This window comes from Henckelia pumila, chromosome 4, assembly GCF_033568475.1.
Source record: "Henckelia pumila isolate YLH828 chromosome 4, ASM3356847v2, whole genome shotgun sequence".
NCBI classification, from domain to species: domain Eukaryota; kingdom Viridiplantae; phylum Streptophyta; class Magnoliopsida; order Lamiales; family Gesneriaceae; genus Henckelia; species Henckelia pumila.
The window spans coordinates 137,207,996-137,225,184 of record NC_133123.1 but is presented as its reverse complement, the minus strand read 5'-3'; the positions used below and the strand labels follow the sequence as shown (position 1 = coordinate 137,225,184).

General features: G+C 32.4%; 1 protein-coding gene across 3 annotated transcripts; it reads left to right on the top strand.

Annotated features, from left to right (window-relative positions):
• Positions 1–2,038: 2,038 nt before the first annotated feature.
• LOC140864317 (uncharacterized) lies at positions 2,039–7,517 on the top strand. 3 transcript variants are annotated; one of them, XM_073268423.1, is made up of 11 exons: positions 2,039–2,514; positions 2,748–3,067; positions 3,351–3,428; positions 3,571–3,673; positions 3,927–4,015; positions 4,258–4,369; positions 5,091–5,144; positions 5,224–5,272; positions 5,734–5,834; positions 6,640–6,752; positions 6,836–7,517. In XM_073268423.1, exons 1-11 carry the CDS (start codon positions 2,152–2,154, stop codon positions 7,170–7,172), a joined length of 1,719 nt encoding a protein of 572 aa, XP_073124524.1. In that variant the 5' UTR covers positions 2,039–2,151; the 3' UTR covers positions 7,173–7,517. The 3 variants fall into 3 exon arrangements, with proteins under 3 accessions (XP_073124524.1, XP_073124523.1, XP_073124525.1); XM_073268422.1 differs by having other exon boundaries at positions 2,748–3,068; positions 3,313–3,428; XM_073268424.1 differs by lacking the exons at positions 6,640–6,752; positions 6,836–7,517 and adding an exon at positions 6,049–6,289 and having other exon boundaries at positions 2,748–3,068; positions 3,313–3,428.
• The last annotated feature ends 9,672 nt before the right edge of the window (positions 7,518–17,189 follow it).

Genomic DNA, 17,189 nt, shown 5'->3' with positions numbered 1-17,189 from the left:
CTATGGCGGCGCCCGGCCCACCAAAACGACCACCCAGAACTCAACTTCTCGTCATGTTCCTCCTTCCAAGAACTGATCAGAACCCGCAGCAACGAAGAGAAGTTCAACTTCTGCTCAGTCCAAGAACTCGCGGTGAAACCCAAGAGTTATTATTGTTATGGCGGCGGCGATTACGAAGAAGACGAGAGAATGGACGTGTTGTGGGAGGATTTGAACGAAGACTCGTCGAGAATCAACTGCGTGAAAATGGCGGCGGAAACTAATTACTGTGATATTGCAATTAATTCATCATCACCTGGACGAGCGGTCCAGGTAAGATGCATCGAAGCGTGGAGGTTTTCAAGATCAAAGGGACACAGGAAGAAACCAAAGATTCTACTTTTCATCAAGATCTTGAAAAAAGTTATTGTCCACCGTAACTCTCGTTGTTCCATCAAGAAACGAACATGGTGATTATTTATTATATATATATATATATACACAGTATTTGTTAATCTTGTATTTTTCATGTTATTTTCGGACAATTGCGTGTGTTTTTATCGGAAAACATAACATGCAATTGTGCATTCAGATGGATAATTTAGTCATACATGCCGACCAATTATTGCAATTATGACTTTTACAATGTTTATTTATAAATTATTTCGTTTGGTATAGTAGTTGTTGAAACGTGGATTATAATATTAAACCGTGGTTCTAGATCGAATTAAGAGGATATATAATAATATATCCGTTTTTAAATTCGCAACGTTGGTAATTATAGTAAGAAATTTATTTAAAGATGATTGCACAAATGGGGTTTGCTCACGTACGTACGTTTCCAAATCATTATTCATTATTTATGAAAATACACTATCGTGAAATGATATTAATTATTAAATTAAAGAAATAAAAATATTGCATGTGCTGCGCAGATTCAACCAAAGGGGGTCTAAAAATATATCTAATAAAATTTACGAAGTTTACTTACTGACAAATAAATAAATCATATTAATCCACCATATTGAATGAAGACTAGCCAGTAGCCAACACGTAATTAATTTTAAAAAAAATTCTAAAAAATTGTTCTTCAAGTATAATTTTTAAAAAATAATTGAGCTATTTTTTTTGATATTTTAAAAAATACTGGTCAAACGAGAATTTTTTTATAGAATAATTGTTCAAACATTTTTTAAATACAAAATCATATTTTTAAAATAGGAGTCGAAATGTCGTTTTAATTGAAAAACGTTTTGATAGAATAGTTGTTCAAACATATATTTATTTTTAATTTTTTTAAAAAACCTTTTTATAAATATTTGTAGAAAGAAAATTACTTTTATAAAAATATTTTATAACCATTTTTCCAAACGAAGATTAAGATTTATTAATGTAGGTATCATATGGGTAATTGAGAAAAATAAAAACCAACAAAGACTAAACTCTAATTTATAATCTCCTCTACCTTAATAGTTAATATATCACTAATCATGTAGCGCACACAATGGGTTTATTTTGGATGTTCCAATATCATTTATGTTATCAATCTGATTAGGTAAGATAAAAATGGGAAACATTTATCATTTTTTTTTTGAGGAAGAAACATTTATCAATTTTAAAATATTACGTTTTAATGAATTTGAATTGATATATATATATATATATATATATATATATATATATATATATAATTTCTTTCAAGTGCCTCCACCTATCATGCCCACCAATGATGGGCACTTAAAAGAAACTTTATATATATATATATATATATATATATATATATATATATTAAAACTCCAATTCTATTTCATCAGACTAGGGACATTTCAAAGAGCCGATAACCAAAGAGAGCTCCATCTAAAGGAGAACGCATTGGCTAGGTTCGATTTGATCACGGGCTTCCGATTTTGGGTTTGTTTGTGCATAATAGTGTGCAAACTTTGACATAGCCCAATTAAATAAATGAAAGCCCATTGAGGAACACACCGGCTCGGTCCAAAACGGCTGTCTGTAATTTGGCCAGGCCAATAAACGCTAACTCGGCAACGGTGAACACAGAACCAAAAAAATTCTCACTTTTTTTTTCCCCCTTCAAATTTTCTGGCGATTGGGGGTTTTCTTGATTTTTATAGGGAGTTTTAGGGGAGATTGTTGCCAATCAAATCGCATTCCATGGGAGGAGACTCCAGAAAATCGGCAAGTAGAAAATCCTTGCCAGAAACTTCAACCTCCAGCAGCAGCTCCGCCACCACATCATCTTCTGAGGATCAGGTTGAATCGTCTTCGAAGTTGCGCAAACGACGGCGTTCGAGGGAGGAAGAGCGTAAGAGTAAAAGGTCCCGGAAAGATCCTGAGCGGAGGAGGAAGGACCGCAGAAGAAGAGAAAGGGAGAAGCATAAACGGAAGGAGAACAAGAAAAGAAGATTTCAATCGGATGAAAGTGAGTCCCGGTCGGATATCGAGTTGGAGAATCCGGAGGAGGTTGTTAGGTATATACTGGAGGAATTTCCTGCTATTGCCGGGGATTTGGAACAGGTAATTTCACTTTTTTTTTTAACAAAAACTGGGTTGTTGGCATAATCAAAACTATCTTTTTGATAAATTTGATGCCTACTGTCTCATCTGGTTTGTATCATGAATTCTTTAGATGCTGAAACTACTATCATGAAATTTACTTACTGGAATCCATCTTTATGCATTTTTCTTTACTTAATTACTGGTTTGATTACTGGTTTAATTACTGATTAGCCTTTCAACATTTTATTCAGCTTTTGTTAATGATAGACCAAGGACAAGCAGTTGATATAAATGGATTATCTGAAAGGTCATTAGTTAAGCATCTTAGAAGGTTATTCATGTGCTTGAACCTCAAAGAAAATGGCGACCAATTGTTTCTACTACCACACAAAGTGACCCCTACTCTGAAGGTTGTTGGTCCAATTATCCGCTCTCAGTTGCAACCTCAAAAGCAAGTTGATCATTTGGCTCCTCTGGAAGAGGCACCCTTGGGGTCCCCTGCATCAGAATCTAGACATGTGAATAAAATGGTTGATGATACAAAGGAAGACTCTATTGGCACCAGAAGGAGGTTAGTTTTCATCTCTGTATCCTACCCACATCTATTGTTTTCATGTATTCAATAATTCAAAATTTTAAATTGCCATCTCCCCGTGGTTACATGAAACCCACACATTTTGTAATATATTAAAGAGTCTGCAATGGCAACAATTTAACCGTTCTTGCTTTATTTTGAACAAATAAAATATAATTTGGAAAGTTTTTAAGTGTTAGCTTTTGTTAATTCCATCATCTTATCATTTGCTCATTTTTACGCTCCATTTGAACCATGACCTATCTGTTGGTTCTGTTAGGACCATTGGACCCGAGATGCCTTCTGCAGAGTTACTTGCTGCAGCTGCCAAACTAACAGCAGCAGAAGCTGAACTGAGGTATCATTTGGCAGTTTGTTGTAAAAAAATAGGATCTCTCGATACTTTATCGTGAATGTTGTTATTTGTTCACCCAATTGCTAGATGTAGAACTATTAGCTCCATCTTATGAATGCTATGCTAATACGTTTCATACAAACAGAGAAGCTGAATTGGATGAAGATAACGAATTATTTATAGGACCGCCACCTCCAGCTATGGTTAAAGAAGCTGAGTCTGCCAATGAAGCAGAGCGTTTTGAGGAGGTTTATTTCATGTCCAATTTTCTAATTATATCAGATAGTACCTCAATTTTCGTGCATTCCCTGAATTTTCAATTTTTGTTCTGCATCTTATTCTAATATGATGGGCGCACACGTAACTTTTAAAAAATTTCTCCTGTTAGAAATGTTTTTTCTGTTGACTTTCCATCATGCAGCATATTAATTTGGTGGCTGCTTGATCGATCAATTTTTTAATTGTCGTCGTGTGGTGTTGACTCGAATATTTTGTGTTCAGATTACGAGAATAATTGGTGCTGAAGAAGCTAGTCCATACGATGTTCTAGGAGTGAACAAAAATATGTCAGCTGAAAACATGAAGAAAAGGTATACTTTGTGATGATATTTTAGGATGAACAGACAAAATCTCATACCATCTGTATGTCATGTATTGTTTATAACATTCAGTTTCTTCGTTCTATAACACTTCGACCATCTTAGAAACTAGAAAAAAATAGCGGCACTCTATGGTAGATCATGCTATCACTGTTTGGTGTATGCGAATAACCAACATGGTTGAAAGCAACTCTTTATATTTGGCTTATAAAATGTTATAATGTGATTTTTAGGTATTGGAAATTGTCACTGTGGGTCCATCCTGACAAAAGCTCTCACCCTCAAGCTAACCAAGCATTTGTTAAGTTGAACAAAGCATTTAAGGATTTACAGGATCCTGATAAGGTAAGTACTTTGACGAGTTTCAGTTTTCTGTGAAAGTTGGAAAGAATTTTACATACTTGCATGCTAAATTAAACAATGCTTAGGTTCATGATTTGAACACTGTATGTACACAAGAGTTTATTGCCTTGTGGCATGTATCAGATAATATGATTGTCTTTCTGTCATTCTATAGTGGCATTTGCGTGGATCTCTTAAAGATGCTGATCACAATTTGTAGACCTCAACAAATACATGATAGCAAGCTTTACTAAGACTATCAGCATTCAGTGAACTCAATGCTAAAATATTGGCATTCATGAAAAGTTTGCGTTTTCTCCTTGTGAAACATTTTCTTTTGTTAACTTTAACTCTCTGATCCTTTCCCCGTTTACCTTGTTTATTTACTGGCCCTTTGATCGATTTGGATGATAACACCTATAATTGTTGTATGAGATCAGCAGAGATCATGCTGCAATATTTATTTGTTTGATGCACAAACTTATGATTTTGATATGCCCATTTATATGAAGTCAATTTGGTTCGATATATTCGTTGCTCGAATTCTTTAGTCTCCTCTGCAAGTTGTCTATACAACGGAGCACTCCATTTTTAACATAAAGATCCAAGTTACCGGGATGTTGAAATTCTCTTCAAGTAACTTGACCAATGAGCAATTGCTGATTCTGTAATTTTTAATATAGAGAGTTTTAAGTTAAATCATAAGCATATTCTCTTTTGGCAGCGAAAAGCACTAGATGACAAAATAAAGCTAAAGGAGGAACAAGAATCGTTTCAGGTACTATATGCCACTGTATACATCGGGACAGGCACCACAGAGCTGCTTTACTAACAGAAACTGTTTAATTTTTATGTAGGTAGAGCTGAAAGCCATGCGAGAGGCTGCACAATGGAGACGTCTGCAAGGTATGGTATCTTTTGGAAAATTTGGTGTGATACCTATGCATGAAGTGAGTGGGCGATGGAATCTGAAAGACTTGCTTGTAGTTAGTCATTGTGTTAAATTAAATATCTTCTCGGTTTAAGTCTTCTAAAGTGGTCTAACATTTGCCACTGAAGTTTTCAAATCCATCGCGGAACAGTGAAATTCGAAGAGATTTGACCTTATAGTTTGAGTTGCATCCGGGCACTTTATATAAAACCATTTTTGACGCCTCTAATCAATCCTTTGCACCCTGCTCTTCTATTATAGTCACACCTGGATGTCATTAAAATAATTGACAAAAAGCTTGTGAGTAGATTATATCTGAACTGCTATCTTTCTGTGTACCATATCTCTCATAATCATCGTCTTGGTAAGAATAGGTTCAAAGTCATTTAGCTAATGAGAATGATCTTGTTATGAACTTGCAATTCTTGGCTGACAGGTATTTCTATGGAGGGCGATGACATACTTTTGGCAGAGTTGGATGTTAAAGTGGCCCCAAAGAGAGAAGAATGGATGACGACATTACCTCCTGAAAGAAAGGTATGCCAATGCTGTCATTCTCTTTTTCGGCACCTTCATAATTCAGGTTAAATTTCTAAAAGCTACAATGTGTTATGCTAACTGTACACAATTAAGCATCTTGGTTACTGCGTTTGCACCGGCTTGTATATGCTCCACCTGGACTATTTCTCCCTAAATGATGGGGTCAAATCTTAACATTTGGAACCCTAATACATGGTGTAAATTTCCGTAGAAATGTCGGGGACTTGCATCATCTAACAATCTTTCAGAGACACCAGGAGAATTATTCTGGTTGAAACAAGAACCGCCTGGTTTGCACCTGAATTAGTACTCTGCCTACAACTGCAGCAGAATGCATACAACCCTTAAATGTGAAGATTAAAGTTTACAACAGAGTTCAATTTGGTTGTGCTTATCGTCTTACGCGCTCTTGGAGAATTCTGTAATGCATCTTTAATGTGTGACTAGGTGTGCTAGTGAGAAAGATATGTTTCAAAAGCGACGTGGTGTTAAAAAATTCTCTACCTATCTTTCATCTCTGGTGATTTGCTAATTTTAGATTATAACGAGTTTATAGGATTAACATACCTAGGACTCGATCGCCAATGGACAAATCAAACAATGTGAAGTACTGAAGTCTAATCATCACCCTGTCTAAAATCCGTTTCTTGTATGAAGCACCTTTTACAAAGTTCCTTTTTAAAAAAAATAAACCAATAATCAGTAGCATGAAAAATGCGTGAAAGTTTGTTGTTGGTTCAGAGAGTTCAGTTGTTTGTTGTTCGATTTTTACTTCTTTTCTAATATTAGCTTCTCCTCCCAGCCCGGCATGAGCATGCATTCAACCAAGTTTAGTAAGAGCTCTAAAGAAGGACGTGGTGATACCAGTGTTTGGACCGATACACCTTCAGAAAGAGCTCAAAAGGCGAAGATGAAGTATGTGTTTTTGCATATTTATAACTTAGTTCAATAATATGCTTCATTGAGTCGGATATCAAATGCTGAACTATCTGTGGCAGTTATTTAGAAGCCTACTACGAAGCTGCAGCGCTAGCTTCAAATGAACAAGGGACAAGAAAAATGAGTTCTGAAGCGGAACTGGTAGATCGGTATAACAAGGCAAAACGATCAAAATCATTGGTGGAAAAGCACCAGGAGACGTCAGCAAAGAGTCGTGTGAAGAAGAGGTCGAAGCAGGAGTCCCAGGAATGGGAGGGGAATCATCCATGGAAGCCTTGGGACCGTGAAAAGGATTTAACTGCCGGGAGGCAAAGCGTTAATCTTGACAGCGAAAACATGACTCAGGGCTTATCTTCCAGGTTTTCTTCTGGTTCTTTCCAAAGAAACTTCCTTTAGCGCAAGTCCAGGCGAATATTGCGATGAATTTAACAAAATTATTTATCTCGTCCTACGAGTTGCATTTTTACTTCGTATCTCCTTGTTTTTTCATGACTACTTCTCGTCTTAGATACGCACATATTATTTAAAGTAACATGGAGTAGGTAAATTTAATTTATTATCAGCATCCATAATATATTCCCAAAAATATCATTCTAACTTCTACTACAAAACTCAAAACAATTTTTATTTTGTGTTTTATCACCGTTAGTTTGACGCATAATTTCTTTTTTATATTTGTAAAAAGCAGTGTGTTATTAACACTTTATTTTTTGTTAAATAGACTCCATTTTTTTATTTTTATACTATTAGTTGACAATTGTACCCTCATTTGATTGCTCTTGTTTTTACCAAGTTCATCAATAGTTTTAATTCCTAAACTAAGTTACCTAAAATATTAACTATTCAAAATTATCGTCCTTAAATAAATAAAAACTCAAGACAAATATTAAAAGTATGATTCACTTAACTAATCATTGGTTTTTTAATCTTGATTAACATATTATTTTATTTATTTACGATTTTTGAAACAAGTAATGTTGCTTCTAATGTTTTAATATGTTATTTCATCTCTTCTTATTTTTCATTATACTTTAAATATATATATATATATAATTAATTGTAATATCTTATAAATGATATATTGTTAATAAATTTAAATTTTAAAATAATATATCATTCATCAAATTTATAGTTGAAATATTTTTCAAATAACATTCTTTAAAAAAATGGATATATATATATATATATAAATATAATTTAATTTAATATTTATTATTTATTTACATAAAATTGAGAGTTAAAATAATAATTATTATATTATAAATATAACGTGAATAATCACTTGATATATTTATTAAATATTATTATAAAAAATAATATACATACAACATTATTTTTAATCTCAGATTGTAATATAATTCGTATTTTTTAAGCTTTATTTAAATTTTAATAATTTTTTGGTAAATTAAAATGTTTTATATTCCAATATTTTACATTTTGTATGAGTTTACAATTTACCAATATTTTGTGCCCTTACTAAAATTTGATATAAAATATTAATAATATCACATTTTTGAATTAAAATATTTTTTTGGTATTATTTATTTTATTTATATATGATAAAAAATTATGATAGTTTTTAAAAATATTTAATTTTAGTTGTTGATATACAAAAGTATTGTATTTGATTTTTTTAAAAAAAGTAAATCAACTTTTAACTAACATATAAAGAAAGTTAGTTTAAGGGCAGATTTGTCTAATTATAAATTGTATATAGAAGGTGGAGTGTGATCAACACTTTTTGGAATGTAAATAACGAATGAGTTCATGTTGTTCTTCGAGTGCCTACCCAAAAGGCAATCGGATGATGGTAGATCAATTGCAGATCAATTGATTTGATCTGTCAACATCGACACATCCATAAATAGCATCCTCTTTAATTAAAAAAACATATTAAAAGACCGTGTTTAAACGAGTTTTTTTTTTTTTTTTTGAAAAAACTCTTAAAATGGTATAATAATGTTATGATGGTTCTTAAGGTTTTGATTCGATTTCAAATTTATAAGAAAGTTTATATCCAAACAGACGTAATTTTTTCTTTTTTTTTTGGAAATAAAAAAGCTTTTTGTAAATTAACCTTTTAAAATATGACAAAATTCTATTGAATGTTTAATTTTTGCTGGGTCCTTGTATATTTTTGGAGCTTCAACGCGGAGGATCCTCAGTGTTGGTCCATAAAGATATGAAAAATGATTCCGAAAACACCCTAATTGATCATAGCTTGAAATGAAGCAATCATCTATGGATACAACTTTTCGGCTCATAAATCCATCATCCCTCTTGTAATCCAAGCAATGCCCCCTATTAGCAAAATAATAAAATTTAGATAGTACTTGTAACCTCTAAAATAAGTTATTATAAGTTTTTTCATAATAAATTTGTAAAAAAGAAATTCATAATCACTTAAAAATTGTAAATACTACCGTAACGTAATGAAAAAAGAAAATTTTCATATATATATATATATATATATATATATATATATATTGTTTTTCCTCCAAAAGATCAAAATCATGAAATTAAAACAAGGGAGAGAGAGCAATGAAATCCAATTTCCTTGTAATACATCAATCATCAAACCGCTGCTGTCCTATGATGTAATGAGAGACAATATTATATTTGGTTTTGTGTGGAGGCATGTCATCATCAGTCTCAGTTAATAAATGGTCTCACTTGGGTCCACCCCTTCTAGATCTAGCTAGAAGCTTTGTTGAAGTCATTTTCAAGCTTAGTTACCCCCACCAGAAATCCCATTTATTCATATTTTAATACCTTGTATATACATATATATATATATATGTGTGTGTCTAAAATATTACATATATATTGTGCTCAGAAATTAATCCAAGAATCATCTTCAAGTGTCATAACATTTTCCTTAGTCCCACAAACCGCCCCAAAAACACTCCCTTAATTCACTGTTACTCTTGCTTTGCTAAAGCAATCCGACTCTTTTAAGATATCTATGGAAGAAATTAAATTAAATTAGAGAAACTGTTGGATACTTAAATTTAATAAAATTCTTTTAGACGATAGATTTGTTTTTGGTGAAAAAACGATTCGACACGATTTATATCATGACTTAAGTTGTTATTTCACCTAGGCTTAATCTTGGCATGCTCGCGACCCTGCCGAAATGTATTTTCCAGTGATAATAAAAGATTAACATTTCGAAGTACTAAAGATACCATTTGGAGAACCACTCACCCGTAACATATAAATCAGTAGACAGTACGGTACTTTTGGAAACATATACTATTTTTTCTACCAAAATGAACAAGAAAAAAAAAAGAAAAAAAAAAAAGAAACGTTCCCTAAAAATTAAAACGCATGCCACCAAATTTCCATACCAAAAGATCCCCTAATTAAATTGCCCCCGACTATATATTATGCTCAAACACGATAAAACTTTCGGCTAAGAAAATCTTAATTTGATCGGAAAAGTATTTCAATTGATTATTGTACCAAATATACTTTTAAAGTACTCAAATAGTACCCGACAACACTTGTCGTGAAAAATAACTCATTTTGATCAATCAAGAATTTGATATAGATATAATCAAATCAAATATATATGAAAATAATCTATTTTATTATATATAGAGTTCTTTTATGGTGCCCAACACTATATGTCAATTTCATGCCCACCATATACAAGTCAACTCATCTACTGTACCGATCAACTCATCTATTGTACATGGTGGACATGAAGTGGACATATAGTGTTGGGCACCATAAAAGAACTCTATATATATATATATATATATATATATATATATATATATATATATATATATATATATATATATATATATATATTCATTCACAAGTGAATTAAAAATATTTTTTTAAAATAAAGAACAATTCAAAGTTATTTATCTTGTGATAAATACGAGTTCAATGATTTTGTACCCGAAGAGTTCAAACTAATCGATGCTCCGCAATCGAATCTCTTCAGGCTTTGTTCAGATATAGATATGTTCAAACTATATATATATATATATATATATATATATATATATGTATATTTCCAATGAATTAATGAAAATGATTGTGCTTCCTTTTTCTCTCTTTAATGTTCACATTCGAAACCGGATTCGAGCAAATCCATGCCGCGGGGATTAAAAATTAAGTTTATAAACACTACAAGAAAATTGCAAAACGATAACGGATATTATCCGTTGTCGTAGGGGGATTAAAACCGTTGTAACTGGGGGCGTTGTAAAAAGCGTGTCCTATAACAACGGTTTATATCCGTTGTCGTAGCCATCCTACTACAACGGTTTTGCAACAGTTTGTAACCGTTGTCGTAAGTTTCCAAAGACAACGGTTCTGCAACAGTGTAAATCCGTTGTCATTGACTATTTAAGACAACGGTTTTGTAAAGTTTATATCCGTTGTTGTTTATGGCTTAGGACAACATATTTGCAACAGTTTATATCCGTTGTCGTTTGTGGATTACAAGAACGGTTTTGCAACAGTGTATATCCGTTGTCGTTTTTGAATGACGACAACGGTTTTTGCAACAGTGTATATCCGTTGTCATTTGTGATATATGACAACGGTTTTGGCAATAACATAAATCAGTTGTATTTGGAGTCATTAAAACCGTTGCATAATTAATCTTCATACGAACTATAAATATTAATAAAGAAATCAATATAAAATAAAATATTTACTACATTGAATCCATGAAAATATTCAAGTTCCAAAATAGTTACACACATCTAATTTGGAAGATAATACTACGTAGTCGAAACTCAAAATATCTCATCTAATATAATATAAATGTAACAAAAGTAGTTCCAAAAGATGGTTGTATCAAAACATAAATCATCATGTGTTTGTTTTTGATAACGATGTTCACGAGATGACTTCTACGTATTACCAAAGCAATCTGAAACACAGCTCAATCCTTGCATCAAAATCCCTTATGCATTACTCCCGAGTTACCTACAAGAAAACACATTCTCAGTCCAAAATTATCAACAAAATCTTAGACCAATTTAAACATGGAATCCAATCTCAACTATCAAACTAATATCTCGCTTGTCATGGAAAAAAATAAAAGAAAAAAACTCAGCAACTCCAAAAGGGAAGGCAATGCAGATTTTATTCAACTCATTTTTGCATTTGTATTGAATTCATAAAATATAGTAGGCACAGTTGACAAACTGTGGGCTCCGACCAACCCACAGGCCACAAGCTAAACCATGGATTTGGCACTTTCAAGTTCCACTCCACAACATCCCAATAACTCAAACCACACACCATTTCAAGTTCCACTTCACATCTTAATAAGCTAGCCTCCCAACTTTAATTCATATTAGCATGGATCTGCCTTTTTGTTTGATATCATAAGCAAATAAACATTATTTTAGGTACATGTAAAATAAGCTATGCATATTTAGTCTCTCCTATTCTACAACATATTTCATTTTAACTAAAAGTTGACTAAAGATCCTATGCAGCTAGTTAGGCCTTGTTCGTACCTTAGGGAATCCAAGCTCATAGAGCCCAAAAACGACAAGAGCCACCAAAGGAACAACAGAAATTGGAGTCAGAAACCTGTAGTTACACATGCATGAGTAATAGCATAATCACTATAAGAAGTGAACTTGTTCACACTAAAATCTTGTGTGTATGTGTGTGTCTCAATAATAGATTTGTCAATTGCCTCATTCAAGGTAGATGTTACAGCACAAAACAAAGTGTCTTACAGACCTAGACATTGACACTACCAAAAAGCATCCAAAATTCCAAATCATGATGCATTATCTAACGAAAGCACCTGGTCAAGAACATGTGAGATTTCTCCTCAAAAAATAGTCTTTACTTAGGAGAGCTAAAACATTAATGAAGGATAGTTCCCATTAATTCCAGAGTCCAGACCTCTCCTAGCTAGTGTTTTATTTATGCACCTTTTAATTAATCTTTTACAAAAGAAAAGAAATTTCAATCTTAAGCTTTTTACAGAGTCCAGACCTCTCCCAAATTTATTTTACTCGAAGATTATAACGATGCACAATGATAATGTGATTTTCAGGAAGTCACGCATAGAAAGTACAACTCGTTAGAGAACCATCATTAATCAACAACACATTATGTGCAGGGAACTTAATAAAAAAACAAGAGTCGATTATCACAGAAGAAAATAAAAACTCATTAAGCAAAAGTGAACAATAAGAAAATAAAACAATATTAATTAAACATACCTAGTCATAATTAATATAGTCTAGTACGCATTCCGCCCATTCGGATCGCACTTCATCAATTTCTTCATTAGAGTAAACTGTTTTCATGAACTGTGAACAAACTCAAATTATATTAGTAAAAAAAACAATAATGAAGAAAAAACATGATATAAACACACTTATTTGAGAAGATTGAGAATATGTCAAGTATACTATTGAGGAAAGTGAATCATTATCACTGGTAGCATTTCCTTCAACAATTTCTTTCATAAACCTCATCAAATAATACCCACACTGTTTTGCATCTGGTTGGCGAGGACCCTATATTATCAAAAAATTGTCAATGATTAATACATGTATAAATATTTGTCAATTTATCGCAGATAAACATATATAAAAAATACCTTTATCACTTCCCATGTAGGCTTTTTTTTCCCTTTCCTCTCCTTGTTCGAATTAAACAATCTCAAGCTCCTTCATATAGCAACAAGATTCGACATGAGTGTTCCATTGGCTAAATTAAATGCTTAATTAAGAAAAAAATATATACTCACATATCCACTACATATTCCAGTCCTCATAGCGATTGCGATGACTAAGTGAATCCAACAAATAAACCACCTCCACATAAGGATCGATGACAGTGAGAATCCAATGACAACTATAGGCACAAAATAGATAGTCAATTAACACGTTTCGCAAAATTGTTGAAAAAAATCAATTATAAGTGATATTATATTTCTGATTTACCCAACATTGTATGGCACCAAAACTAATTGATTTCTTGCTGCACCACTTAGCCTATCTGCCAAAACACTTGCCCAGCTATTCAAGTGTTCAATTTTTTCATTTTTATCAAGTTTGGATACATATGGCATGACTGGGATGGTGTGTGGATTCATAAATCTAAATTTTTCGACCTTGTTATCTTTTTTCATCTTTTTGAAGAGAATCCTGCCATTTGAACAGAAAAATGTTACCAGATTAATGAATTTTATACAAAATATATGCTAAACAATTCAAAGAAAAAAACTTAAATTTAATCGAAAACTTACCACATGTAAACAACTATACAATTGGCAGATATTGGCTCCAACAGATAAAAAGGTGTGATATCTTCAAGGTCCACAAGTAGTTCGTACTCATCGTCAAATAAATCATGATCAAGAAACATTGATATATGTTTTCCAGGTATTTCCAGCCCACGCTTAGCATAACAGTACAAAATATGCAATGATCTCGACACATTGGATGGCAAAACAGGATTACTTTTTTTCTCAACAATTTTATTCCTTTGAGGCTTCTGAAAATCGCACATGTAAATATGTAAGTGGTGAAAAAAGGATGGATACGCCCTGAAACTGAACATATTACAACTCTGAAAAAATCTTATATATTAACTAACCCGAACCAACATTTTTACCTCATCTTTCATCACTACCAAGTGTGCAGGCCAAGCCACATGAGTTCATATAGCATCACCAACAGTATCACATTCGTTTGGTATTGGAAATGGCAACAGTGCTGATTTCTCCACAGCCTCATCAATGGAGACGCGCATGCAATTCATGGGTAATGGAGCACCATGAAGTAACTTGCCAGCCCCATTGACATCAACAATTGTACCATAGGCAACAACATTGGTCTTAGAAACCAATGTCAAAGCAACCGGCTTACCCTAGAAGACAATCAATCATGTTATAAATTGATGCAACATATTCTTGCAATAATATCAAGTAATGTAACCACAATTAAACAAACATATACCTGAAGATACTCATCCTTGCTCAAAACTTTCATGTCATCATCAATCAAAGTTTCATAATTTGGGACACTCTTTTCTGTTTTGATCTTATCTTCACTCATGGGAGGTAACCTCACTGAGCAACTTCCTTTTTCATCAACCTCAATGTCGCATGCACCTTTTCTGAACATTTCTTCAAGTTTCTGTATGCGTGCATCTTGCTCTGCCATGCGTGCATCTTGTTCAGAAATTAGCATCTTTGCCTCTAGCATTATTAATTAATAATTTACATGTTGTGCATCGGAAAGTTATATATAAGTTTGATACTTTGATGAGTACTGAATCTTGAGCTTGAAGACCCCATGCATATATATTGTTGTTTTCTACATGCGAAGCTCTATTTGGGGGCATCACCTTTTCGGACTCGGAAAGGGCTACAAAGAATATCGATTGCTGCAGCAAATCTTGACGGACACTGTACAGTGGATTAATTGCTTAGCAAATTCCAGGGTCCACGTCTTAATTTATTTATTAATTATGGCCAACCAATCAAATTTTAAATTATGGAACAATATTATAATTATAATTGTTTCAAGGGTTGTAATAATCTGATGTTGTTCTGTAAAGGGGGAAAAAAAAAGCTGATTTCCAATTGATGGAGCGAGGAAACAACCATCATATTTAATTTCGAAAGAAATTTTAAAAAAAATTGTCCATTTTTTTAGGGTATACAAATAAAATTTTGTTATTCTTATAATTAATATGCAGAAATTCCGGTTTCTTTAGGTAAAGTTAACATACTTTGAACAACAAAAGTATTTTTTTCGGGAGGAGTGATAAAAATGTTGAAAGCTTCCTATATTTTGCATGCTAATGAATGTGGAACCATATGTCCAAAAAAGGTTTTCTTAATTGAAAATAAACTTTAAGGATTAATGATATTCGATAGTATTAGGCAATTGAGTGACTAAAACAAAAGTTGATATAGCCATGCGTAAGAGAATTTCATGAGTTGAAACCAACACTTTTCGTTCTACTTTTACCACACTTGTCAACATCCATTCCGAAAGCTTACTTCGCCTCTCCATTGATTAGAATTCTCATTAAAGCCCTAGTAAAGTCGGTCCGAATTCGTTAATTTTTTTTTGTAGGAATACGGAAAATTTCGTGCTACCCTTAAGACAAATAGTTGGTACTTGTTCTTGTACGTATGTATCAAAGCCCTAGTAAAATCGGTCCAAATTCGTTAATTTTTTGTAAGATGACGGAAAATTTCGTTCTACCCTTAAGACAAATGGTTGGTACGTACTTGTTCTTGTATGTGATACGCGCGACCATCTAATTAAAAAATTATGGAGCACTCCATGTGAATATTCTCTTATAAGTTTTGATTAAATGGTTGTATGTATTATATATCCAAAACTGGATCCAATAAATGATTTTTTGACACGCATGAAGAGTGTGTGTATTATTATATGTATAAAACTGAACTATGTTAATTATTCTTAGGATATATATATATGGTAAAAGTTAAGCGTTCTTTAATTTAATCACACATTATTGTATTTAAATTTATGTTCCGTACTCTTAAAAAGAACACACAAAGTGGCAAAAAGCCCCCGAACTTGTATATTTAATAATTAAGGATAAGTTCGCACTTAGTAATTAAGTACGTATTAGTTTCGATTCCTAATTCATTGCCAGTTAATCCATTAATTAATCTTGCACTGTGATCAATTAATCTTTCAAACTATATAATTACCTGTGAACCTCCAAATCCAATCGATAATTAAATTAAAGTTTTCAAACTTGACGAGGAAGTAGCCTCAAATTGAATATTGCTTTATATATTAGTTTAATGTAGCTGAAAAAAATTAATTTTTTTTAATCTCAAACAAATATGGTCCACACTAAGTAATAAAACGTTTAAAGGCTTAACCATCTGTATTAATAATTTTATATATCAGGCTGGTCGGGTCCTTTGTCTAAGTTGCCCATTTAAAAATATAAGTTTTGTACTTATTTTAAAAATAATAATATCTATCGTATTTTAGAACAGACATTAAAAAATAACCGTTGCTTATCTCTTGAGACACACTCAAGGTAAGTAGATCTATGTGCAACTGAATATAATAGAACAAAATAAAATTTTACGTGTTGTGGTGATCGATGTTAATTTTCACTAGATATGTAAACAAAATTTGAATTCCAAATCATATTTACTATTGTTTGAGCTCATAAGAGATGGGTGCAGCCGGTAGGATGCATGGTTCTATACCAAAATTGAAGAGATATAAGATACATGTTTGAACGAACATTTTACTTAAAAAAAAATATTGATTAATCTTACGTGCAAAACTCTCGATACAACCAACATCTCATTTAAAAATAAAAAAATACCAATGAATTCATATAACATTTCCGATCTAACAAGATCAAATAATATGTCATTAACATTCAGTTAATTTCCCGATA